Source organism: Anomalospiza imberbis, chromosome 4 (genome assembly GCF_031753505.1).
Source record: "Anomalospiza imberbis isolate Cuckoo-Finch-1a 21T00152 chromosome 4, ASM3175350v1, whole genome shotgun sequence".
Taxonomy (NCBI): domain Eukaryota; kingdom Metazoa; phylum Chordata; class Aves; order Passeriformes; family Viduidae; genus Anomalospiza; species Anomalospiza imberbis.
Window position 1 is genome coordinate 13,684,256 of NC_089684.1, and position 26,967 is coordinate 13,711,222.

Here is a 26,967-nt window from a genome sequence, read left to right on the forward strand (position 1 = left end):
TTTTACCAAGAAGCAGACAGTCTGAGTTTAAAGAATTGGCTTGAGAAACTGTTTCAGTGCATTTTACTCTTCTCTGTGGACAGAAATTAATCAATTAATAGAATTTAAAATTTAAGGTGCATTGTTGGATCATCTGTGAAACTGAAGTGTGAATATATGATGGTGTATCATATATATACATGGAATTTTATTCTATTTATCTTACACTTTTACGTAAAGTACTGTCTTGCAAAAATCTTCTATAAGGAAATGTGCAACCTTAATTTGTCAGGCAGTCATATGAGCTTTGCTGGAGTCCCATATGGCTTGTAACTTCATATCACAGTTGATCTGCACTTCAAGCTGCTACAGAAGCAGGTAATTTTTCAAAAGCCACACCCTGAGTTGTAACTGTTTCTGAGTCATATCTTGTGATAGAATGTTAGTCTCCCTCCCATTCAAAGGGAAAAGCCAACAACCCAAAAGTTCTGTGAAGGTTAATTTTTCTTCTGATCGCAGAGTTGGTCTGATCTACAGATCCCATTGGAAAACTGGGAGATGGCTAGATCCTGCACAAGAGAATTCAGGTTGGAACAGCTGTTATAGCAGGAAATCACAGACACAGATAATTAAGATTAATTATCATATGAAATCACTTCTGTATCTTCTAAAATCTCTCCTCACAGACTTATAGTTTGGAGGGTTTATCAACAGTGAGTATATTTTCCAAAGAATTCCAAAATATATCACCAGCATAAAAATGTCTGTACAAAAACAAACATTGAATCTTTTATCTGTAATCAAAATGATAGGTTTACTGTAGACAAAAATTAAATAATTGCCAGGATGATAACATGTGCCCATCTATAGTATCATCATTTGAAATAGCAGAATCCTTCTATGCAATATATTTTTAAAATTATGATTTTTCATTTTAAAAATATGTTGCTTTTCATTTATAATTGATCAATTTGAACAGATAACAGATTTTAGTTCAAAGAATAGAAGCTAAGAACATTAATTTTAAATTTAAAATAAATTTTAAATTATTTAAATTTAATATAAAGCCAGGTGTTTTGGGATTTTAAAAAAGGTTTTCTTCAACCTTAGGTGTAAAGTTTCAGTCTTATTTGTACAATTGAAGACAGTGAAAGCATTTAAAACAACGAAAGGAACAATGAGAGGAACAATGCTTTTCGTACTGAATGTTCGTGGCCTTGAAATTTCAGTGATTGCTGAAGTTTTCAATACCCACCATTACATATTTAGTTCTTCTTGTATAACTGTAATGAGTTTAGAGTTACTAATTTTTCCCAGACTACACTTTTGTCCTTTATGTTCCAGCTGCAAGATCTACACAATTTCATATTTTCTTAATTCATATTAATGTGAACTCAATAAAAAGGCTTTTAAAGGATGGGACGTAGTTAGCACTAATATTCAGGTAGCATAGTATGTATTTTTAATTGATAATAGCAAAAGGTGGTTTTGTAGTGATTTTTCTTATCTTTGTAAATGGTTTTTATACTCTCTAATGTACTAAAAAGGTGATTATCCTTTATAATGCTTTTATATTATTATGTAGGAGATGACTTCTGGTAGCATAAAATGTTTGTGTCTTTTCCTCTAATGCTCCTGTTATTCCCTATTATTCTTTTATTTATTTTGTGTTTACATGAATAGTAACTGGACAAATTCCTTTGCAGAACAACTGAAACACAAAAGCCCCTGTATCACTTATTTTTCAGAAGATATTCTCTGCTGATACAAATATAATAGTGGTTTTGCAATTATCATAGGAGACTGATAAAGGGTTGGAAGAGTAATTATTTTACCTAGGAATTAACTGCAGTTATATTTTTTTCTGTGCCTAATTTAAAACTATAAACTGTGCAATATTGCAACAAAAAGTTGCATAGTTTTGGTTTTTTTCAGTAATGTGGTAGTATTTCTAATACATGTTCCATATAATATGACAATTCTGTATCCCTCTCAGCATCTTAAAATTTTCTCAGCTGGAATCTAAGTAGATGTCTATGACATACACTGACCTAAAACAAAATGGTACATATATTAAAGAACATTTCTCTAGGATAAGTTCATTTGAGTTAAAAATTTAACAGCTATTAATTTTGATTTATTTACTAATTGTATGTGTCTCCACTGAGAAACAGGAGCCTTTTCAGGTCAGCTACTTATATAACAGTTTTGGTAAGGTAATAGGCTTGTCAAAAGCCTGTAAGAAGTTGATACAATTAGTAGGGTAGTAAGAGTTTATATTAGCTATTTTTGGAAGTGTCTGCATTTGGTTTCTGTAGGTTAGAAATTAGAGGAAAAAGAAATTTTGCCATTTATACTTGGGAAATTAATATTTTAGGTATATTTGAATGTTTCTTAATCACCATTCCTGTACATTTAAAGTAAAATCAGCTTTAAAACTCCCAGTGTCTTCATAATGCTTCAGTCTGTCTCCATTATATATATATATATATATGCTGTGTATATTCTAAAAAACTTTTCTGTGATTTCAGAGTCTGTCCTAAAGGTATTAACTTTAAAAAGTGTAATAAATAATTACAAAGTAACTGAAAATCCCTGACTTTACACAGCTGCAGTTCATTGCCCTGCAGCAATCTTAAAATGATCTATAAAATGATTATTAGAAACAATTAATTATACCAGATAACTCAAAGAGCTCAAATGTAATTTCATGGTTATAATTTTCTTGTCAGGTAATAAAACGGGATGAGCTTGGCAAGGAACGGTCTGACTGCTCCGTGTTTGATTTGCTGAAATATGATGATTATAACAGCGACAAGCACCTAGATCTAGAAGAATTCTACAGAGCTTTTCGTAAGTACCAAGACTAGCCTCTTCCTTGAGGCATATTTTCTCTTTCTTGCTTTGTTTTTCTAAATGGTGGTTTTTGATTTTCAAAGCCTGAATTGTTTGGATGCTGTACTTAAATTAGTGCAATTTAATAGTCATGAAACAGCAGAAAACTTTTTAGCAGAAATCAATGATACCCAGTAGCTTCCTGATTTATGAAGGATTTTGGTAATGGAGAATTAATGGATAATCATTCTTGGTGCCAATATGTGTTGATAAGTCTGTGTTGTGTGCAAGTGGCAAGTAGTGTGGTCAAGACATAATCAATGGAACCAAAATACCTCCCAGCACCCTTTGTTTATGAGTGCTGATAAGAGCATTTTTGACAAACCCAGCAACAAATATAACACTTCTCTTAGGTTCCTTATGGCCTCACAGAACTCAGAAGGAGATAAAGATTTGTGGTGTAGTTTTGCGAGGTATTTGTTCTCTGGATGCCAAAGGGATCTCAGGACAAATCTGTGTAGTACAAACAAACAACTTGACCAAATCACTGGGTTAGCAGACAGAAGAAAGATTTTAAGAGCTTTTATACAGTATGTTAAAGGTGATATCCATATATTTTGTTATATCCAGATAAGAACTGAAGATTTTTCACTCTTGTCTACCTCAAATTCAAGATTCAATCTTGAAATCTGACTTTGATTTAAAAGCTGTTGCTCCAGACTCGGTAACATGGCAGCACAGAAGAGCAAGTTTGTCCTAAATTCTTTTTATAATTATTTATTATATGTTGACTAGTCCATTAATGTATCTTCATTTTGAGTAATTACAGACTGTTGCTTTAGTCTTCTTGTAGTTTATCTTTGGGCAGATGAGCACTCAGCCACTTCAGGTGATTTCAAATGAAAAAGGGATAAAAAACTGCTTATTTTTAAACTATAAAGTAGTGAATTGATATGAGAAAAAAAATAGATATATGGAAAGCAGAAAGAATAAACATGAAATTAATAACCAAGACAGACTGCCTGAAAGTATCTCAATTTTTACCATTGAATTAGATTTTTATTTCTCTGAAAGTCTTTCAGAAAGTATGATTTTGTGATGCTGCTTAGCTGAACAAATTACTTACTGATCCTAAAAATAACTTGATCCCGCTTCTGGAGGTTATCTGACTGGCTTTCTTGAAGTGTCCTAACAGTCATAGTCTCTCCTCTGAGTCACTTACTAAGTCAGCAGAAAAATATTCATCCTTCACATCCCACCCCAATCCTGTTGTGTGACCTGAATTGATTAAGTGAAGGGTCAGACTGTAACTCATGCAAAAGAAGTGTGAGCAAAGCCAAGAAATAAGGCGAAGGAATAAAATGAGAGCTCTTAGGACATTGTGATGGTGAGGTAAAATAATTCATCTGCAGCAGCAAAACACTAGGAAATACCTTAATTTATTTTTTAAAGGTTGTGAGACAAGTTTGGCTTGCAAAAATGTACAGAATTATATAGCATCTATAGAAACACACACATTAACTATGATTATATGGCTAGATGTTGTGCTTCTAGATTGTGATTAAGTGCATAGATGTAGAAATTGATATAGAAACTTTTATCATATAAAGCAATCCAAGAAGGTTAAAGACATGTTTAAAGCATTAGCATGATTTTTGCAAACATTGTATTAATGGAGGCATAACATTGTTCTTCGAAATAAGACTTTGATGTGTCTCTGAGGGACTATTTTGTATAGTTGTAAAACTCCCGACATAAGAATAGCTTTTTATTATGTATTTTTAATGGACTTTTGAATAATGAAAATAATTTCCATATGGTATGTTAAGCATTGCCTTAATATGAATGTTAATGAAAACATTAGATTATATAAGATTAGGAATCGTTTAGGTTTCTTTGTTGCAGTAGAGTAGTGGAAAAGACCCTATTTAAAACTAAAAGGCTATCTTGGAAGATGATTTCTAGAGTAAGATTAATTCTTCTATGTCATTAACAAAACTTAGATGTATTCATTACATATTGAAAAATAAAACCTAAAGCCAACTGCTAAACCCAAAACCATTGTATGGTGTGTGCCCAGAAAGCTAAAGAAATTTGACAAAGTATTAGGCTCTGTAATAAAGATGAAATAGATACTTTTGAGATAAATTTGAGGATTAACTGTAGTTCAATTTCATTTTATGTTAAGAGAGTTTGGGTTCAGTTAGTTTTACCTATGTTGCCAGCATTAACAAAAATTATATAAGGCTATAAAAATATACTAGGCTAAGCAAAACCAAAACAAATTCAGTGTGGCACCTGGTCCCTCGACTAGAGCTCTTATGGCTTAGCAACGTGACACAAAGCGGAAACCAATCTCTCCACACAAGCCATGCCAACCCAAGGTAAAGCAAATGTGACAGCCCCTCTCCAGAGGCCTGTGTTGTTTGCCTATGGCAAAGCTGGTGAGATGCTACTAGTAATGCCAATACAGGATTTACCAGGATAAAGAGAATTAAAATATACACGAAACCAGATCCATGTATGGAAATGTACACAAGAAGCATCACAACACATCTTCCACACAGTAGTCCACAAAAAATATCTCTTCAGTATAAGCATCCACCTACAAAATAATGAAGCATTTTAATTTTCTTCAATAAAGTGACATAGGAAGGTTACAAATATTTATTCCAAATAGAAATACACCTGTATTTTTACCCAGGATTTTCTTTAAGTACTTAACATTTTCAAGTTTGCATTCTATTTTATTATACTCTAATGATTTATTCTTTTTCTTATTATGTTACATTGTGATTATATGTTGTAACATTAAAATTATCCTGGTTTACAATATGGAAAAGATAATTTTTCACCAGTTTGGACACTTTCAAACATCTAGAACAAATAGAAAGCAAAACAGGAAAGTTTTTTTCCCAGATTATTTTCATAACTGTCTAATGAGTGAAAGATTATGACTGAGTAATGGTATTTCCAAGGGATTTTCTTCTAACATATTATGGTGTTACTTGTTATTTGGAGACATTTAAAAGACTTAGCCATTAATTCAAATCAAAAAGAACTTCTAGAATTTTTTGACCTCTTGCACAATCCCATCAATTGAACTTGACAGTGTGTTTTTCATGTTTTTTTTCATTCCTTTATATCTACCATTTTAATGTACATATGGAACCTAATCTCAGTTTAATACCTGTTATTCCCAGTGGAATTGCCTCTATCCTTAATTGGATAGTGAAGGGCTGGATTTGAGAAACGTCAAGTTCTCACTGAAGTTTGTGCAACTGCTAGAATATGTGTTACTGACTTTTATTCACTCAAAATGGCAGTGAAGAAAATTTGGCTTTGCAATGATGGAGAAATTGCTCCTATTCAAAGCTTCCACACAGAATTCAAAGGAGTTGTTTGTTTGTTCATTTTATTTGTATAACAGAAATCTGAGTCGTATGAACGCAGAAATGCTAAGGCAAGGTGGTAGAGGTTAGGCAGGGTATTAGTGGTCACAGCTCCACAGTTTTTATATATGGCAATACCACAGGGGTTCTTTTCAAGCCGGTTTGTACCTAGCATTGCTAAAATATAAAATGTACAATAGTTAACAAAATATTATTTAAGTAATATTTGAGTTTTATCAACATTAAAGAGGTCTCATTTTCTAAAGGTAATTGTCAATCAGCATTTTCTATTTAGCGTAGAAGAACTTTTGAGAAAGCTGGAGAAAGGGTGAGAAAAGGCATAAGGGAAGTTTGTGTCCTCAGCCATGGCCTAAAAAGGGGATAGTTATAATCAAGCATACTACTAGTGTGCACTTTTCCAGCTGTGATTTCAAATAGTGTTTAAAAATACTTAGGTAAGATTTTGAACACAGATAGGATTTAAAAACATCTTCATTATGGTGTTCAACAAACTACTCCATTAAAGCAGTTTCTTTTTAAAGAATTAGGCAATTGCATTTTATTTAAATAGGAATGCCTATTTTTGGCATTAATCATGAGTCTTCTTTCATTAGCATTTGCAGGTAGGACTTTTTTCATTGGCATACTTAATTAGAAATTTTCTTCACAAATACCAGCAATTCTATTTTTAACTCCAGCAGTAGAAAAGGAACCACCTTAAGGATAAAGATGAAACATAGGCTGTTTTAAAGGTATTAATATGCACATAATTCTATATCTGTACATACATACATACACATGCTTGCTTGTATTCTGTGATTTATTTTCTACAGTCTCATTTTATCTGACAAAATGGATACACATTAGACTGGACAGCCAAATGTAAATAACTATGTGCAATGAAATGAAAAAATCCCTTTCCCCCTTTGGAAGGTCAGATGCTGAGACAGTAACAAAGAAAGAATATGTGTGAGAGGGGGCTCTCAGCCTTGAATATTTCTGCTAAGATTCACAGGATGTTGCAGACAGATGAAGATGCTTACTGGCTTCTGTAAAGTTTTACCTGCAATTTTCTGGGTATAGGCTGTTTTCATATCGTGAGGGGTAAATTGTAGTGCTGTAGCATCTATCTCCTAATTAATTGTCTGCTATATTCCATAGCAGTTTAATTAGATCAATAGTGTGTGCAGCGAGGAACCTGAAAAATGACTTCCTCTAACACAAGTAGATAAAGCAGAAAGTTTAGCTCTAGCTAGATTTTTGGAATTTAGGATTGAAGGAATCAGCTGATTCAGTCCTCCACTGCTTTGACCACGTCATGTAAAATTATATCCTAAAAGTGATCCAGTTCCATCTTAGTGTTTTGTTTGCTTTTCTGCATTCCTTCCTTATCCAGTCCCAAGCTAAAGGATTTTTTATCAGCAAATATTTTTTTATACAGGGAAGGATATATTTAACTTTTTCTGAAAGGGCAGGCAAAATCCTAAGATGAAGGAGCTGAACAAAAGCTAAAAGGGGTGTGGAATACAGTTTATATGTTCTGTAATGTAAATCTCAACCAGTATGCTTCTTTTATTTTTCAAGGGTTTTCTTTCTTTGGTTAATGTCTCCTGTGGTATCATGATAATTTCGTGTTTGCTGTAAAAATTGTCTCCTTTTGTTTTTCTTCTAGTGGTCTTTCCTAAAATAAATAATCTTACTTATTTTCCTCCCATATAAAATAAAATTTCAAAGCAGATACTTCAAGTGGCCTTCATGGTGGGCTGTAAAATCTCAAGGCATAGCACAAGGAAATAAGTAGTAATAAATTATTCTGTTTGATCACTCAGCAGATGCATATGTAGGTACTTCTCTTTGTAATTTCAGTAGAAAGAATTACACTAACTTAGACATTTATGAATAAAACTGATTGAATACAATTAATATAAACCCTAAATTTATTTTACGTAATTGAACTAATGGCTCTATTTATCAATCGACATCCTGCATAAAACGAAGGAAAAAAAAGCAATGTCTCTCAGAATTGATTCCTATTGTTACTATTCCTATTGTTACTATTCTTGGTGTTGTCTTATGCTCAAAAAAGGGGGCCACAGAAGGACTGTGGGCACTGAGGACTTAACTGTAAAAATTACCCCATGCCGTACAATAAAGTGTGAGAATTATCTATGCAGAACAAAATATGACCTAATTGTCATTCTTCTATTAATGATGTTTGCTGGAATTATTTGTGCTTTCAGGCATCACTCAACACAGTTAACAATATCTAATCTGTTGTGCAGCTGTTATTTGGGATCTTGTATGTTGCTGCTGTACATGCTAATGCTGTATATATTTAAAAATACCCTACCCTCTGTTTTGAAATGACATTGAGATCAAAGATATCAAATTTTGGTTTCAAGCACTCCTTGTTGCTGAATTATTTGTATGAAGTGATTTATATACCTCCAATCATAACAGATATTATGGAATTTTTTGATCTGGTCTATAATTGTAGAACTTGCTTTGGGCTCACCTTTTAGGAGGCCAGTCACTAATATGGCTGTCAAAATCAGTGCTTTGTTGTGTCTTGAATCATGTGGAAAGGAAGCAGCCAGAAGTTCCTATAAATACAGTGGTCATTATGAACACATATGCTTAGTTATTGTATTCTCTCAGTCCTGAAAAAGTATTCTAAAACATCACTGCTTTAATTATAATAGCTCTACTTCTACTTCAAATGCAATAATTACAAGTGCATGTTCAGAAATTGTATTTTGAGATGTGAGTCTTTGTTTCTGGAGCAAAATAGATCAGAATTAAAAAACAACCAACCAAACAAATCTACAACAAAATCTAAATTTTAAAAAGGCCTATACTGAATTACTCAATGAAGCAATTGAAACTTCCTACTGTATTCCTTAAGTTATCTTGAAGTCCACAAAGGCTAATTAAAAAAAAACCCTAATGTAATTTATATTTCAAATTAATTCAATATGAGGTCCCAGATATTGTATTTAGTGTGTAATCTGAATCAGAGCTTTATGACTGTGATGAGTCTTCAATAGTAAAACATGTTAACAAATAGTAGAGGAAACATTTTCTGAGGGGGGAAGAGGTATTATTCTGTCTCCTGCTACCATTAATTTGTTGTCAGCAACAGCTTCAGTGTATTAGATTGTTCCAAAGGGTGTTATATTTCACCACTAGCCTCTGAAAAATACCAGTTAACAGCCTACTGAGCGGGAGCTATTGGACTTCGTGGTAATTTTTTTTTTTGCTCAACCTGATCTATCGCTCAAATTCTTACCTGTGCTAAGCGTATTTTCAATCTAGAGAATCTCAGCTGGAGGAAAATGCACCCTCCTTTATTAGTGGGCCAAACTTTAAACTAATCTTTAGAAACAAGGAAATATCTAAGATTTTAAATATTGTTTCATGAAGTAGTGTGCCTGTAATTTCTCACATGCCACTAAGTCAACTCATTTCTATGCCAACTGATTTTTCATCATGTTTTGGGGGAATCAAGTAACAGATTTATGGCCACCATAGGTCTGCCTGAGTGAAATAAAACAAATAGACCATAGGTCTGCATGTGAAATAAAACAAATATTTCACAGACTCATTGGGCATCATACTGAAGAAACTGGGAGATGTTGTTTATGCACCTTGAGCTCTGCTGATCTCTAATCCTGTCAGTGCATTTACCTGGCAGCTTTTGCCTGCTTTGGTGATATAAGTTACTAGAGATAGCACTATGAAATATAGGATTGCAGAGGATGAGGACTGGAAAGCTACGAAGTTTTAGCAGCTTTGTTTCAGAGAAGGGGATTGGTAGAGATTGACTTGCATGCCATTTGCCACTGGCTCAAAATGCTGGAGACTGAAGTCTTGTATGTCTTTCAGTCAGCTTATTCTGGAGAATGACACAGAATGGTGAAGAAAAAGTAAACACATATTTGTTTAAATTTTAAACACAAATTTGTTTAAAAATATTTGGCTATGGTTATCAAAGTACCTCAATAATTGATCTATTGCTTATTGCTCAGGAATCAGTTATCTGTGGTGAGGTATAGTATTGTTGCTAATATTTTTGTTACGGTGTGAATTATGGAAATATTTTCATCTCTGCAGAGCAGTGTACCTGTTTAGGCTATGACTGATGTTCCAACATCCACAAAAGCCTTCATGTAGATGTATTAAGGAAATTTCAAGAAAAAAATTAAAATAATAATTTATAATTAGTTTCCTTTATCAACTATTTTAAAGTAAGCTGTCTTTCTTCTTAACGGGGGTGAGGTGGAGAGAGGAAAGATGCTATCAGAACATAGGAAGTAATGACTGGGCATTAAAGGAGACAATCACCAGCCAATCCACAAGCAAGAACATTGAGTATCTTTACTTCAAGGCAGGATTACTCATCTGCAACTCTAATGAATATTAATAGCTCATAAAGTATTATTTAGTAAGAAAGAAATTTGATTAATCTATTCATTGTTTTTCTTTTTTTGCCTACTGGTGCTTTTTAAATATCAAGCACTAATGTTCATTTTATAAAAGTGTTGCATAGTAATTTTATTCAGAACTTTTTTGGGTTTGGGTTTTCTTTTTCTTTTTGGTTTGTTGATTTATTGTTTGGGGGATTTAGGTTTTTGTTTGGTTTTGTTTGTGGTGATTTGGGGGTTTTTAGAGAAATCTGGTTTGGTTTTTTTAGTGACTGTTCTACTCTGCTTTCTTTGCTTGTTCTCACATTTGGATAAACAAAAATTATAAAAAATCACTAGAAGGGTATACAAGGTTTTTAGCAATTGCTTAGACATCTGGATTTCTTAAGAATATCCAACATTTCCACTGTAAAAGAAAATCTGCAGGCATGGTTTTATACCAGATTTTATGGATGCACTTTGAAAATTCTGTAAATAGAATTAATAGAAAAATAGTAAGTCCAATTTTACAAAACTTGTGAGCTTTCCTCACTAGACCTTAGAGAAAAGTTCATTACACTGCACTGTGAAGGTTATTGTTGAATGCCCTCAAATATCAGTTACATACTGTAAGGAGAAATTGGCTCCAAAATATCTACATTGCAAAGAAATATTTTGGAGAACAAGCCCTTCTAGTTCCCTTCATTGTTCATGGTCGATTAGGTTCCAGTAAAGTTTCCTTATTTCAGGAAATTTCATTCCTAACTTAATTTCTCAAAATAATAGGATAGTTAAAAGTTTTATTGTAGCATTTCTCCTTTGCTTTTGAGTTTGGTATATTTTCTTTCTCTTTAATATAGTGATTCCATAGTGTGAGGGTTTTTTAATGTTCTATGCTTTTGCAGTTTACAACTATCCTAGTACATATGTATCTTTGGCTAACTGAAGTATACAGTGAAGGAAATATTTTTTAAAATATGTCAAAGAAAATTTGGATAAAATGATTTTTAGTATTAAAATTATTGATTTATTACATTTTAAATAAAAATAAATTGATTTTGGCATCCCAAAAGCATTAGAAAATACATTCACTTCAAAAAATATATTAGAGTTTGTTTTTTTTTAAGGCAGAATATTGTTCGTTAGCACATTTATTAATCTTATTGGTCTACTTTGTAATGGTTGCTAGTACATATATTAGAAAATGCTAATTGTTTTAGTACATTTACAAAGTGCTTGGATAAAAGGATTTCATCACGATAAATTGTTATGTCTGATTAGTACTTAGCTTCATTTTCTGAAGTTATATATTGATTGAAGGAAACTATAACATAATTTACATGTTATTTTAACTCAGGAAATTAGGATCAGTTCAACCCAGCAGTTATAGAACTACTTGGTATGTTTGAAGATATATATGAAAAGCTCTACTTTTCATTCTGTTTGTTGTTTTTAAAAAATTATTTCAATAAGTCTTAATCTCTTGTCATCAAGCATTTGCCTGGTTAGTATAGCACAGATCTCTAAGTGTTTGTTACTACTATGAATATTTCTATGTGTCTAGAGTTAAGGAGTGTGAATTTAAGCTGCTAAAACTTAGTATAAATATTGACAACTGTATGGGTAGGGCAGAAAAAATATCAACGACTCCAGTTAAAGCTATTTTAGTGGTCTGTGGTATTGTAAACTGTGAGACTAATTGCTTCTCATCACCCCTGGCTTTCCAAATCTTCAGAAAGAACATCCCATAATTGCATATATTATTGTTTATGTCTTTAATAAAGAATTACATGTGAGCTGAATTCAGTAGGAATATTTATGCATGTATGGGTTGTGTATATTTGATAAAATTTTCTATCATGAAATAGATGAAATTGTCTGACTTCACTCCCTCTGGTGACTGCAGCCCTTATTTAGCTGGATGAATATTATCCGAGATGTATAGATGTGACACTTAGTGACATGGTTTAGTGTGGACTCCTCAGTGCTGGATTAAAATTGGAAATTATGATTTTCTAGGTCTTTTCTAATCTAAATTATTCTGTCATACTATCTACAGCCTAAAACCATCTTTGCAATTTTCCAAATGTATTATGGATGCTGTTGGGTATTAAAAAGCCGAGACTTGCTGTTGGATATTAAAAAAGCCCAGTCTTCTCCCCAGCCCACAAAGGAAAACCTGAACATTTTCTACCAAAGGAAATGAGGAAACAAGTTAACAAAATATCCCTGTGCCTGTATTATATACAGAATTAAATTGTCAGTAGATTCTCAAGCTGATTTTCTAAACACATCATGCTCAGAGTGTCAAATCTTAAGTAGGTTAGCAAGTGATTTATATGGAAATGCAATTTTGACTGTAGTAAAAAAGAAGATGTCATACAAAGGCTGTGGAGCAGAGGTTTACATAGTGCAATACTGTGTCAAAAGAGGTCTAAAAAAAAAGATCCAAAATAGTGAAAACCTAGAGGAAAGCAAAACCACATAAGACTTCTTTATGTAGATATTTAGTATAAGAATTGTGAATCTGCCTAAGATGGTAGGCATCCAACAAGTAATCTTTTTGCCACTCTGTCACAAATAAATGTTTGGAGAAAGGGCAATTTTTCAAAAATTTGTTTTGCATTATTGTTATAATTCTACCCAACTAAGACATGTAGTAGAGATATATTTCTTGGAGGGAATTTTAATAGTGTTTTAAAACTTTCTGAGTAATCTATTTAAGAAATATTTGATGCTAAACAAAGATCAATGTTGTGGTCCTGCTCTCGGGTTGTCGAGTCAACATCTACTTTGAATAACAACATATACATGTTAACTTTGCTGGGTTAGAACAAATGTATATCTACTGCAGTATCTTCATTGTAAGAGTGCTTATGGAATATTGCTAAAGAAGCAAAATCTTATAAGTTTCTTCTAAAATATTTTCTCTTCTTTAGGGATTTTTTTTCTCAGAGACTGCCTCTGTTTAATAGCTCTTGATGGATGCCTCACTTATGGGTTTGTTTACTTTTTGGGCCCATGTGGAATTAACATCTACAATATTCTGTTTCAGAGACACAATAAAATGTGTCCTGGATACAAATGCTATCTTTTTTTCTTCATTATGCATACCTCCTGTTTCGTTTAAGTTTTGTGTGATAAGAAACCATGAACAATTGTTCCATGTTTTTCTCTGAAACAGTTTTGTTGTGTTTGGTTTTTTTTTTCTTTAAGTTCTTGACATATCTTTGTAGTCATCTCTTTCCCATTCTGAACTTTCTCAGTTAATTTATACTTGTTTGTATTGAAAACCTCCCACATCATCTTCGATCATTCTTCTTATGTTTCTCTGTTCTTTTTCAAGTTTTACTGGAAGTTTTTTTACAGAGGGAGGGACATAAAGCAAACAGTCAAGTTGGTCAGGCAAAAATGGATTTATACAGTGCCATAGGATTTTTTTTTCTGAGTACCAGTCTTTACCTCATAATTCCTTTTATTTTCATATTGCCAGAAATGTGTAGATGTTTTCATAAAACTGCAAAGAGTACTCTAAAGACTGTGTACTCAATACCTGAGCAATGCTAACTAGTCAGGAGCCTATCATTCTGTAAACAAGGTTTGGCACTTTTAAAATTTCCTTCATGTGACACTTTCAATACTGAATTAAGTATATTGAATTTGGCATGCCAGTGTCATAGGTAAAGTCTTTAAGTAAATCAGCTTTTATGTTTGGTACCTAAATTACCTGATAAGTTGTTCTCAAGAAATTCTCTCCCAGAAAAATTTATCACTGTACTTTCTTTCTACTTGTGGATGATGCTGAACAATGTGAGTATCAGTGGAGGTCCGAGTACAATACCGCTGGTGACTTTTCTTCATAAGAAACCTGCCAACAGATTTCAAGATCTAGTGTCTGAGAAAGGGTAAAAAAATACTGTGAGTAGGACTGTATGATACAGGACTGAAGTGCTCAGAGTCACAGCTTAATCCCATCTGTCTTTAGGTTGTGCTTTAACCTTTGTGCTGATCTCCTTAGATGCATAGCCCATAGCCTGCTTTGATCTTGGGGAAACGTATGCAAAGCTGAGAGCAGAATATCCACAGTCCTTGTTCTCAGAATATGTCACTGAGCTCAACATGAAGTCTTGGTCCTTTGCACAAACACCTAGTCTTAATAGGAGTAAAACTCTCCTCAGTGAATAAAAAAAATTAGAAGCCTCTGTACAGTCAGGTAACAGAACCTACCTTGTGTTCTGCTTGCTTTCCTTTTCCCCTTTAAATGCAAATAGGCACTTCAGTCAGGTGATAGATTTTTCAGAATCTCTTTCATTGTAAAACAGTTTTCATTTATTCTTGTTTCTATGTTAAAGATTTCTTTGAGGAGCTGCTTCATGACTCTAGTCTGATTTCAAGGAACTATTGAATAACAGTTGCATGGACCCCTTATTTTTATGCCAAAATATAGTAGTTCTGTTATGCTTTAAGCTTTCTAACCACATTCACAGTTCAGCTAATTTAATCCTGAATTACTATTTTAGAATACTGGCTTCTCGTTCTCCTGACAGAACTGGATGTGAAAATGGTTTCTACAAAATTTGGTCATTATAAAACACAGGACAGGTCCAGGGATCTGAAATGTTTAGAAATTCTATTACCATTCTGGGAAAAAAGCCTTGAAATTTGAAAGTGAAATGAAGGTACACAATAAATAAAATTGGCAAATTATTACATTTATAAACTCAGAGCTTCATGCATAAAACTGTGAATTACCAGGGCTGTCAACTCTGCTCTTAAAGTTCCCATTTCATTATTGATTAGTTCCAGAAATACTTCATAGATTTAAGCATTTTAAATGTTTCATTTTAGGCAACAGCAGATTTACAGCATTGGTGCTCATCATCTGTATTTGCAATAAACAGGAGCATTAAATTTGGATCTATACTAGTAAAATTACTTGAAAATATTTATGCTAACTCCTAGCATTTAGATAAAATGGTTTTACTTGAACTAGTCATGTGCAAATACAATAAGCATACAGAAATTGATTTTTGCATAAACTCCTGTTTTTGTTTAGACAAATTCAGCAACATATTCTACAATAAATAAGGTCAAAACCAATTATCACTCTTACTTCAGTGAATTAACACTTCCGTGTTCTCTGGATAAGAAATCTGTGTTTAACACCCAACTTCATTTTCTGTGAAATTTCATTTCAAGAGGAAACCAGACAACATTATAAGGAGTAATGGACTAGATGTCTTTTTAATTATGTGTTATTCCTAATGCACATTACTGGCTATTCTTACCCATATACCATTTTTCTTAAGTTATTGCCATATAATACTTTTGCAATATAAAGTAAAAGTATAGCTTATAACAAAAGTTTCTTCTGTGTCTATATTTTTGGATAATACAGTTTTAGAATTTTTTAACTTGTTCATCATTATGACTTCATTGCAAAAAGGTGGTTAAGATTTGCAGATGTTTTGAGATTCATTTTAACTATTAAATTTTCAATCTGAAAAACAGAATAAGGAAGCATTCTCTGATCACATTTACCTTAAGGTACTTTCAACTTCTACAATGATGGAATTTTTGTATATGAAGCAATTTTTTTTGGCTTGCAGAGAGAGGGAATTTGATAATATTTGAGGTTTTATGTCCTTTGCTTCCCTATGATTTAATAGATCCCATAGAAACAAGTAACGGCAAAAACTCATGGTGTTTTGGTTAATGTACAGGTACAAGCACTGAATATTTATGCTGCAAGTTAATTAAAAATGGCTGAGTTAGCTTTAAACCAACTACTTTAGATTAAAAAGTTGAGTGCAACACATCATTTACATGATCTAATCCACAGCAACCTTCAGCAGGAAATGTGACTTCTTCTGACTAAACAAGACATTTTGGATATCTTTATACTCCACAGTAGACCCACTTTGAGCATTTGAGTAGTAAGTTTTTCTGAGGTCATGTGTTATTCAGTGAGACACCATTAATTTAAATTGATTTCTTTGACAGCAACTAGGAAGTAGGTAAATGATGATAGCACTGGTGGCAAGAGTTGCTGAAGAGACAAATTACACGAGGAGGCAGTTTGATACAGTGATGGATAGTGAAAGAAATTTGCCAAACAAAAAGATGTAGAAGAGGCTGTAATTGACAACCACTCCCTCAGAACCTGAATATGAAAGGCATGATCCTTGGTCATTTCTCTTGACCGACACCAAATAACTGGGGAGTCCCCAGCAGAAATAGTTAATGATGCTTGTAGAAAGATGAGAGGCTGTGGCAGCTCTTAGGCCTCCAGTTAGATCAATCTGGAGATTCATATACTCTGGAGATTTAAATCCATGTAAGCTGGGCTTTCACTAGTGCTAGATGGTGGGATTTTTATTGATATCCTCCTTTTATTATAATTTATAATTAAAGTCTTTAAATTAAGGTATTAAAAGGAGTTTGTCTCTACTTGACTTTTTGTTACTGCTTTATGAAATTTTAATTATCTTTCTCATATGCCTTGGTGTTCTGTTTCATTTGATGAAGATAATGGAGAGTGAATCTTAAGTAAAGTGCAAAAATAGCTTTTGTCTGTTAAAACTTCTGTGTCTTTTATTATTGGTGCTGAACAGTGTTTAGTGAACAACACAGATAATTACAATAAGAAAAAAGAGAAAACTAATGGTAAACAAATGTGTGTTTTTAAGTGGAAAAATTGCCTTTACTTTTGAGTCAAAGCTCCTAAGTAGTGCAATGCATCAGAGTAATAGTTTATTCAACTTAGATTAATTGTTTAGCTGGACATGATTGCATATTCCTCATTCATGTTCAGGATAAAGGATGCATTTGCAGAGGTTCTGGGTAGTCTTGGGTGAAACTGGAGTAAACTGAAGCTGTACCTTGAGCAAATGAAATGGTATCCAGATAAAGTATCATGCTGGGAAGCTAGGCCTGTTGAAACCTTGGTCAGTTTAACCTTCCTTTGGCTCATTTCCCATGCCTCTACTACGTGTTGCCACTACTGCTGCTCCCTAGACTCACACTGGGACATGAAGGCATGCTGGCAGAGTTTGTAAAACGTGCAGCTGTCCCTTCAAAGCTCTTGATAAAGACTTGAGGATACTGTTAAGAGCTTTTCAGAAATCCACCTGGGCTTCATGAACTGGATCACCTTTGCCTTTTGCAACCCCAACCACTAGCATTAATTGTTCAGATTTTTCACAGACTACTTCACAACTGGGATTATTGAAGTACAGAACATGTCAGAGGGGAATTCTTGCAGGCATTTGGCCAAACTCCTTTAATCATGTTCCAGTTGTGGTCTACCTGAATCCTTGTCTGCAAAGCTGATTTCTAGCCACCTGAATCTCTGTGTTTTTACATGGACTTAATCTGTCCCAAGTATAAGACTCTTCATTTGTCTTGGTAGAGTTTCACCATTTTTCAGCCTGCTCCTTCTGTATATAAAGTTCCCTCTGAAGGACAATCTTGTAGAAGTCTGCTTCCTGATCGTCTGAATTTGGTGACAGCTGCAAGATTTCTGAGAAACCATTTTTTCTTGTCAGCCAAATCACTAATGAAAATATTAAACAGTATTGATACCACTTTTAGTAAACTGACCTTTAGTCTGTGAAATGCTGACCCTTTGAGCCTGAAGGCCTGGTAAGATACTTGCAGTCCACTCGTGCTATCCACACCTCCCTAAGCAGGTTTCAACAGTGCTCTATGTGAGTGAATCAAAGCCTGGCTAGAGTAAATGATGTTCACTACTGTTGAATTAACCCTATTGCTCATCATTTCATAGTAGAAACCAGTTCAGGCTTAAATTCATGGGTATAGTCTGCTTAGTGTTCCCCTCACAAAGCTGAATAAATACAGCTTTTTCACGTCTCAAGGAAGTCCTCTGATGTTAACTCCAGGCTGTCTTTACAGGCTGCAAATTCACCAACATTGTATTTTTAAAATTTCTTTATAATGTTATAGTTCATTCTTTAGCAGTCTTTGTGTCTGAATTTGCAATCACCACAGGGTGGATAATTTAAACGGATTTATTCAGAGTTAAAAAATTACCATGTACTTTCGTCATATACCACCATTCATGAATACTTATGTGTGCCACTGTTTTAATGAAAAATATTATTTTCTACTTTATGGCATTCCTTTTTTGTCATTTCCAATTTCCAGTACTGGGTGAACCTTGTGCTAGTGATGTGCTAAACATTTGAAATTCATCTTATAATGAGTCATAATTGGCTTTATTCCTCATTAGAATTCCTGTGAGTATTTAGAAAATGTAGTGTATAATCCTCCCTTATGTTTATTGGTATTATAAACCTCTTGTGCATGCTCCAAACTGAAATGTCTTTGTTTGAAACTAGTCAGTCATCATGGTTTATTATTTGTATCTTAAGGTTTTAAAGATGTATTAAAGAAACCATTACCAGTGGTTAAGTCAATGAATATAGCTGATAATAAAATGCCAGTGTGAGGTGTCTTTTAGAGTTGAATTTGTCCTGAAGGTGGGAGTGTTTGTTTCATTCTTGGCTTTTTTCAACATTACCTTTTAACCCTATTATTGTTTACCTAGAACTATATTTACTACATGAAATTCAATTCTATCTCATTCATGTAGAACATAAGGGCAAAGTTGTGACAGAGACATTTGTGAAGGTTGAGAAAAGAGACTCTGTTGTCAGTAGCTTATGCTTGCTAATCAGCAGCTTTCACAACAGCTGGAGCTTTGTATGCTCCTGGAAATTAAAAGCTGTTGAAAGTAACCAAAGTAGAAACTGAATATAGTCTGCTATTAAAAATTGTCTTTAATATCAGGTCTTTTGTTCATAAATTGTTTTGCTCATCCATCCCAGATTTAGATCAAAAGTGAGATTAACGATAGACAAACTGATTTGTAGCAACTGAATTTTTGGCAGAATTTTGGTTTACATTTCACTGCTGATACAGCTTGTGGAGAATTTCTGGTCTTTTGTCTGCCAGATGAGTAACAGGAGACCTAGGGAAAATGTCTCTCTCAGAAAGACGGGGGCTGAGAAAACTAATGCAAACGGTGATGTCCAGTGAAGTTGGGAAAAATTGGAGGGACATGTACAAGGTGAGGTGACCTTCTTAGTAGACAACAAACAGCTTGGTGGGAGTTATGTAATAGTTGAAGCAAGCTACATATTTTGGTGCAAGCAGCCCAGGAAAGTGAGTAGAATCAGCCTGAGGAAACCAAAGAAACTGACACTTGGACTGAGTGTAGAACTTGAAATCCATTTAAAAAAAAATGTTACAGTTTGCAGGGGGTGGAGTGTCTGTGGAAATCAAAATGATTGAAATGTAATTTTTATTATAAAAAAGCTTTCCATTTTTTGATTTAATACAAATTCTAATTCAATTTTCTAAATTTTGTATAGAACTTCCAAGGGGTTTTTAACTTTCCTGGCCCTATTTCATCTTAGAAAATCCTGCCTTTATTTCATATGCATTTTATTATGAAGTTGTTCATAAGTAAACTTTCTATATGTGTGAGAAGACAGACATATACCAGAACTTCATCCTTTACATTTGTGCTTATATGTTTTGATTAAATGTGTGGTTATCATAATTACTACTATTATTTTCCTCTGACAGCAGTGGTTTAATCTCTATCAATAAAAAAGTGTACATTTTTCAGATTTAAGACATAATAATCAATATTATTTTCATAGATTTGAACAACTCAAGAGTATTTAGTTTAGGAGTCATAATGAATTAATATCTGAGATCTACATTTTTTTTAGGTTTTTTCCTTTAAAAGAAAAAAAGTAGTCCTTTTGGTAATTTGATTTGGGATATATTTTTTGGGGGTTGGTTTGGTTTTCTTCTTTAACATCACCTTAATGTAAAAGCATGATGACAGGACTTTATTTTCCTTCTTCTTCATTGAAAAATACTCCCTCCATTCCAAATTAAAGTATTCAGATTAAAGCAGTGGAATTGTTGACTTCTTCAGCTAACAGGCCAGCTAATGCTAGTCTATATTCCTTTTCTTCCAGGATAGTTTACTCTCCTGATTCATTATGCTAGTCTCACCACCATAAACTGCCTCTGGCCTGGCAATTTTGTATTGATGGGTGCTAAGACAATATTATCACCAGATGCTTGCCTGATGTTTTCTTCCTTGTGCATTTGCTGTTGACCACCATCAGTTACAGGATACTTTTGTTCTGACCATATGTATTTATTTATCTGATTAGGGTGGCTTTATTATAAAGCTGTGTTACTGCAATAGATCATGGACTGTGCTTCTAGAGCTATGGATTCTGCTTGATGTTCCAAATTCAGACTACATTTGGACCTTAGACTGCAAACTAAACTTTGTGTTCTGTTATTGTGTTTGTGTCCCAGCCTTGTGTGTATATCCCTTTCCAACACATTTTGTCATTTGTCTGCAATCATTCTTTGTAAAAAGTATTATTAAGAAGAAGCATTTTTCCATATCAGGAATATAGCAGCAGACGTTGAATGGGAATTTTTATATTTCAGAGGATGTGTCTTCCCATATCTGAAGCCTGATGTGATGGCTTAGCACCATAAGTCCAGATTTTGAGGGATTGTCAAGAAAAGAGTGATCTGGAGTAGGGGGAAGTTGAGACTAAGTTTGATTTTCTAAAACTTTGTGAAAACTTTATTTTAAAGCTTAAATCTACATCTGCAGTATGCATTGGCATGTTCTATGAATGACTGAAAAGATAAACTGTGAAACTGTGCAGTCTTGGATGAGATGGTGGGAAAGCTAAGGAAGTGTTCCACAGATGACAGGACTTGACACTGTAGACAGCTGAATGCTGTTTCAGGTCTTGTCAAAAAAGCTATACAGGAAAATCTGAAAAGAGTGATCTTAGAGGTGGTTTCTAGAATCTTTGTTTTGTAAAGTTTTAAAAGTCATGGTGACGCATGGTGACTGGGTCCATAGCAGATGACTTCTACAGGATATATATGGGGAGACATAATTGCAAATATTGTTATTTTATACACCTATGGAAAAGTCTGAATAGTTTCTAGTATCAATTTATATTTGCTAAAGTTTATATTTGTGATCAGTGTTTTGTAAACAATTGTTTTTTTCTTATCTTGGAACAAAGTGAAAAATCAGTAGCAATAGGAGACAATCTGGTTAATATATCTGTATTTAATTTTATGCTCTCCTCTTATTCTGACAGCAAGTTATCCTCTGGTAGTATCTTCTAAAGGGTGTATTACTGCTTAGATTAAGATTTAAATCTGAACAAAATATCTGAGATAAATTGTTGGGTGAAAAATAAAGTGCTTACTGTCATGTTCTCCATGTTGTGTAGACTAGCATACTTACTTAGAACACTGGAGCTCCCACTTCGCCATACAGGAGAAGATGTGCATTTGGGAACTGACACATCTTCCCCACAGTTCAGGCAGGAAGTGAAAAGGCTTCATACCTGCAAACTCTAATGGGTTAGCACACCAAGTTGTGCTGCCAAGCCGCAAGGTAGGCATAGCTGTGAACCCTCCTCCCCTCCCTCACCCAGCGATGAAGCCAGGTCAGTTCCAGATGTGATAAAAGCCAGGTGATGCTCACTGCAGTATCTAGAGCTGTCGCATAAGTAGTACATCTGAAGTATTCAAGAAGGGACTAGAAGAACTAAGAGGATCAGTGGATGTAAATAGTAACACAGAGAAACAAAAGGGGAAGTAGGACTGGGGAGAAATAAAAGATGAGAATAAGAAGAGATGAAATGAAGGGGTGGAGGGAGGGAAAGAAAAAAGCACAGACATTAAATTCGTACTAAATGCATCTGACATTCTGTGTAGCTGGAAAAGCAGCCAGAAGAAAAAGCAAAGATTTATTAACAGGTTTTAAATGGAAGTAAATCAGAAAAGTTGTCGAAACACTGATTTTAGATATAACAATCTTGTGAGGTTGTGTACATGTATAAATAGGTGTTATTATTGATTTGCAAATAAATGCTGAGGCCACTGGCTGTCAACCTCCTGGTGTTCTTTCTATGAAGTGTCATTTTCCTATGTTCTTTCTTTCTTTTACCTGAAGAGAGATGTTTTTTTAAGCTATTACTGAAAAATAATATTTTTGGTTTTTGAAAGGAACAGATGACATGAAATGATAAGTATTTTTTTAAACATTTCTATGGGGAGAAGTATTCTGGTTTTAAGAGTTCTATCCACAGTGATGAGTTCCACTTTAGCTGGGCTATTTAGAAGCCTTGCTTAGGCTGCTCACAGCTGCAAGTGCATCCCAATTTTGAAAAATCTGTGGCTTGATCTGGCCTCATTGCATTTCTTCCTCGCTATTCTGTGAAATTTTTGTTACCACTCATTACATAATCTGGTACATCAGAGGAATATTCAGTGTTCTTTTCAGCAGAATGATCTCTTTGTAGTACTTGTTTCTGTCAACATCATTCCAAAACTGAAACATAAGCTACTAAATTTATAAATAACCCAAAACTCAAATGAATAAATGCAATGGTATGCATAATTTTTTGAAACAAACTAAACCACACTGATATTTAACTGAAGGAACATAAGTAAGAAAATAAGGAAAATAAACACCTTTTCCTGAACATTTTCTCCCTTACTAACTAAATGCAATCATAATTTGAAGACAGTGATATCAGTGCAATCATATATATGCCCATAATGCCAGATAAATGGGCACACCCAGCTTAGGGTTTAAAGTTAATGAATACATTTACAGTGGCTGTAGAACATCATCATATTTTTCTTTACTTTTTTTCCATCTGATCAGTCACTATAGTAGTCAGCAAATCCAGAAGAAAAATTGTTAAAATATATTTTACAATACGCATTTTTTTGTGTAGATAATTTCTAGTGCAAAGAAATATGTCCCAGAGGAGTTGGTGAAATGCACAGAAACTGACAGCATGCACAGAAGTCAAACTGAAGCTTTTAAGAAACTTGCTCATGTGCATATGTTGGTGTTAATGTGATGTTATCAGCAAAACTAGAAAGGTGTTTTGAAAATGGTGCATTGCATTTGGCAAAAATGGAAAATGTTCCTTCTCAAAAAGAAAGATAGGTCATTTTAGCAATGAAATTAAAAATTTTATTCAACCTAAGTAACTTTCAAATTTTTTTTCAATTACTATATTTTTAATATGCATTTTCTCACACTCTTCTGCATTTTTTTTCCTCTTTTGTACATCTTAAATACCTTTCTCACCACCGTTGCATAGACTCAGCACAGCAATTTTGAAAGATCTGAAGTTTAGCTTTGTGCATCTAAAAATACTAACTTCAGAAAATTAAGCACCCAGATGCCCCAAAAAGTGCTGAGACTAAATTGAACATCCCATCCATGTTGCATCAATACCTGATAATGTTTTCTACTGTTATTGTTTTAAAAAACTGACACAGTCTAATTCTGCAGTGGTTGTTATTAAAAATACACTAAGGTAGCAAGAATTATTTTTCTATTTTAAGAGAAAATATCTGAAACTCAGAAACAGGCAGTATTTTTTAGTGACAATGTCAGTGTTGTTGTGGAGAGTCAGTCTCCATATTCTGAACAAAAACACGTATTCTCTGTTGAATTTACAAGGGATATAATGTAAAGTGTTAAGTGTTTAACACTAAATGAGAAAATCTGTTGCAAATCTGTGAGGTTTTTCAAGTTCTAAAATTTCTCATTTGAAGTACACATGCTAATACTGTTCTATGATCTGCTATATTTTTGTTTCTGCTTTATTTTTGCACAGGTCATTTTTAGCATATGCTCTTCTCTTATCTTAAAATAAAAAAAAAAGCATTTTTTCATAGACTTTAAAAAAGTAACTATTGCTGTAAGAACAACTGTGTTTAAGAAAATGTGTTAAAAAATATTGAAATGCTATGGATGCACAGTCATTATTCATGTGTGTCCACAGAAATGATCATTGCTGTGGGTGTGATATCACATATCAGGACAGGTATGATTGGAATAGATAATCTGGCATATTTTCTTCAACAGTAATGTGTCAATTTTTTTTTGAGAGAACTTATCATATTTTCTGGACTGTTGTGGTTCCTGCTATTTTGGAAATATTTTTATGTACACGTGTTTTAACTGTATCTTGCTAATCTTGAGCATAGCCTTTAAAATTGAATCTAAGTCTAAAAATGAGAACAGGTTAACCAAAAATTATTGCTTCATTTACTCAGAGATTCTTTTCTAAACATAATTTATAATTAACTTTTGCAGCAACTTTATAGGCTAGAAATATATTGTTGTCTAACTTGGACAATTGAATCTATAAAAGTTGCAGGTTTATATACACAGAAACCTAGGATACCATATCTGACTACTTTCAGATCAGCAATTCCAGTAACATGTATCAAATCAAATTTTAACTCATCACAATAACTTTGAAATTTCCCTTAGGATTCACTGAATGGTGCATGAAATCAGTTACAGAACATACTGAGAGGATATGTTAAGGTAGGGCAGGCAGTTTCAGTCCACTGAGATGATAGTAGAGACAGGAGGGAGAGAGACTTAATATTTGCCACTTCATTTACTGTCTCTTCAAGAGACTTAAATGTGGAATTCCATTCTTCTTCATGAGGAGAAAGAACTAGTCTGTCAATCAGGATATGAAAAGTTTGAATTGTTTTGCTTATGCCTAATAAATGGCCTGTGAGAAACAGGCTGCCGACATTATGGGAGTAGATTGCTGATTTCCCTTGCAGTGGAAGACATTGAAGCTGTGCAGATCAGGAGTTGACTTTCTTGGCCTGGTTTTCCCCTTAGGCTTCCAAAGTTTCCATAACAATTGAATTCAATTTCACAACAAAACAACATAGTCTGTAGGGGAGACCTTTTATCTGCACTGTTGTAAATATCCTTAATAAATGCAGTAGTGATACTTTTCAAAACATGCTCAGTGTTCCTCTAGTACAGATACAAGAATATAAGGCAAGAACTAATACATATGGATTTTGTGCACATTTGTGTAAAACACAGGGTCTTGAGGAGGAGTTTGAGTCCATGGACATAAATTAAAATATTTAAAATAAGAATTAAATTTGAAACACACGTATAATGAGCTTGGAAAATTCGTTTTACCTTAATCAGTTTATGAATTTGAAATTAAAAAAGGTGATAATTGCTGATTTAATAATGATTGCCATTAATAATATTTTTAAAAACCTAAAATGTATAATGTATGAGCAAAGATATTCAGAATAAATACTATTAAAATCAATTAAAAATATCAGAGGGGTAATTTATTTTTCATTAGGTAATACACACTGATTATTAATTCAACTGCATTGCAGTTGATTTACTTGTTTCATTAAAAATGTTAAATTACCTTAAATTGTGTTCACTTAATTTACTAAATGAACTAACAGTTAAAGCTTTCTTTCCATAAAGAATACTTAGAAATCCCATTTCCTGGGTGATTTCCATGTAGAATTAAGAAATATGCCTTAACACTATAAAAACAACTGTATTAGTCCCAGGTCCAGCCAGTCCAATGCTTTCTTTCAACCATGAACTTGAGTTGATGTTTAGAGAAGTGTGAAAATAATCATTATAATTTCTCCCAAGTGTTTGTGTGATCTGCACGTGTGATCTTCTGGAATCTATAATAACGTTTGGAAAAGATTTTTTTTCAGATATATCGCTTCAAACTAATGTCCTTCATTTTGAACCTGGCCTCTCACTTATTTTGATGACTTTCCAGTGTTAAAAAAACCAAAAGCCATCATGCTGCCTTGGAAATGCTTTTTCAGCATTTCCATGACATCCATGATTTTGCTGTCAAAGTTCTCTGCATTACTAGTTTGTCTTTTTTTTTTTTTAATAAAAATTCAAGTCTTTCTGATTTTTTTAATATATATTTAAACTGCTCAATGCCTTGATCACTCTTTTCTTTCCTGAGCTTTTACCTACCATGCAGAGCTGCATATGGTATGCAGGTCTACAGGTGATGGAGCAAGATTATTTTGGGTTTTGTTTGCTTTTAGTTTCTTTCCAAAGAATTCCTAATCATTGATTTGAATTTTTCTCTGCTGGAGGGGACAGAGTTGATATAGATGCTTGTCATCACTTCACTGTTTCTCTCTTAACAAATGAACTTGTAGCCCATTAATCCAAGTCTTTCAGCTACTTCTTACAGTCACAGTCTACAGTCATTCTTCTTCTTCAAAGAACCATTAAATAACAGACTTTGCTTCAATGGTAACCATTAAATTCACACATCTATAAACTTCTCAGAAATATAATAATCTATAATTTATTTAGTAATTTTTATTTATTTCAATTATTTTTTAAGAATTTAATTTAAAGATATTTGTTTCTCTAGTCATTTTTGGTCCTGAAAAATAGAATATGAAAACTG

The 26,967-nt window shown here is 33.4% G+C and overlaps 1 protein-coding gene across 5 annotated transcripts in view; it reads left to right on the forward strand.

The window, feature by feature from the left end:
• The window catches only part of FSTL5 (follistatin like 5), a 383,037-nt gene that overhangs the window by 262,551 nt on the left and 93,519 nt on the right, over window positions 1-26,967 (forward strand). For all 5 annotated transcript variants that reach the window (XM_068187171.1, XM_068187170.1, XM_068187173.1 and 2 more), the window contains one exon: window positions 2,712-2,832. In XM_068187171.1, the coding sequence (XP_068043272.1) occupies window positions 2,712-2,832 (121 nt within the window). The remainder of the gene's footprint in view (window positions 1-2,711; window positions 2,833-26,967) is intronic.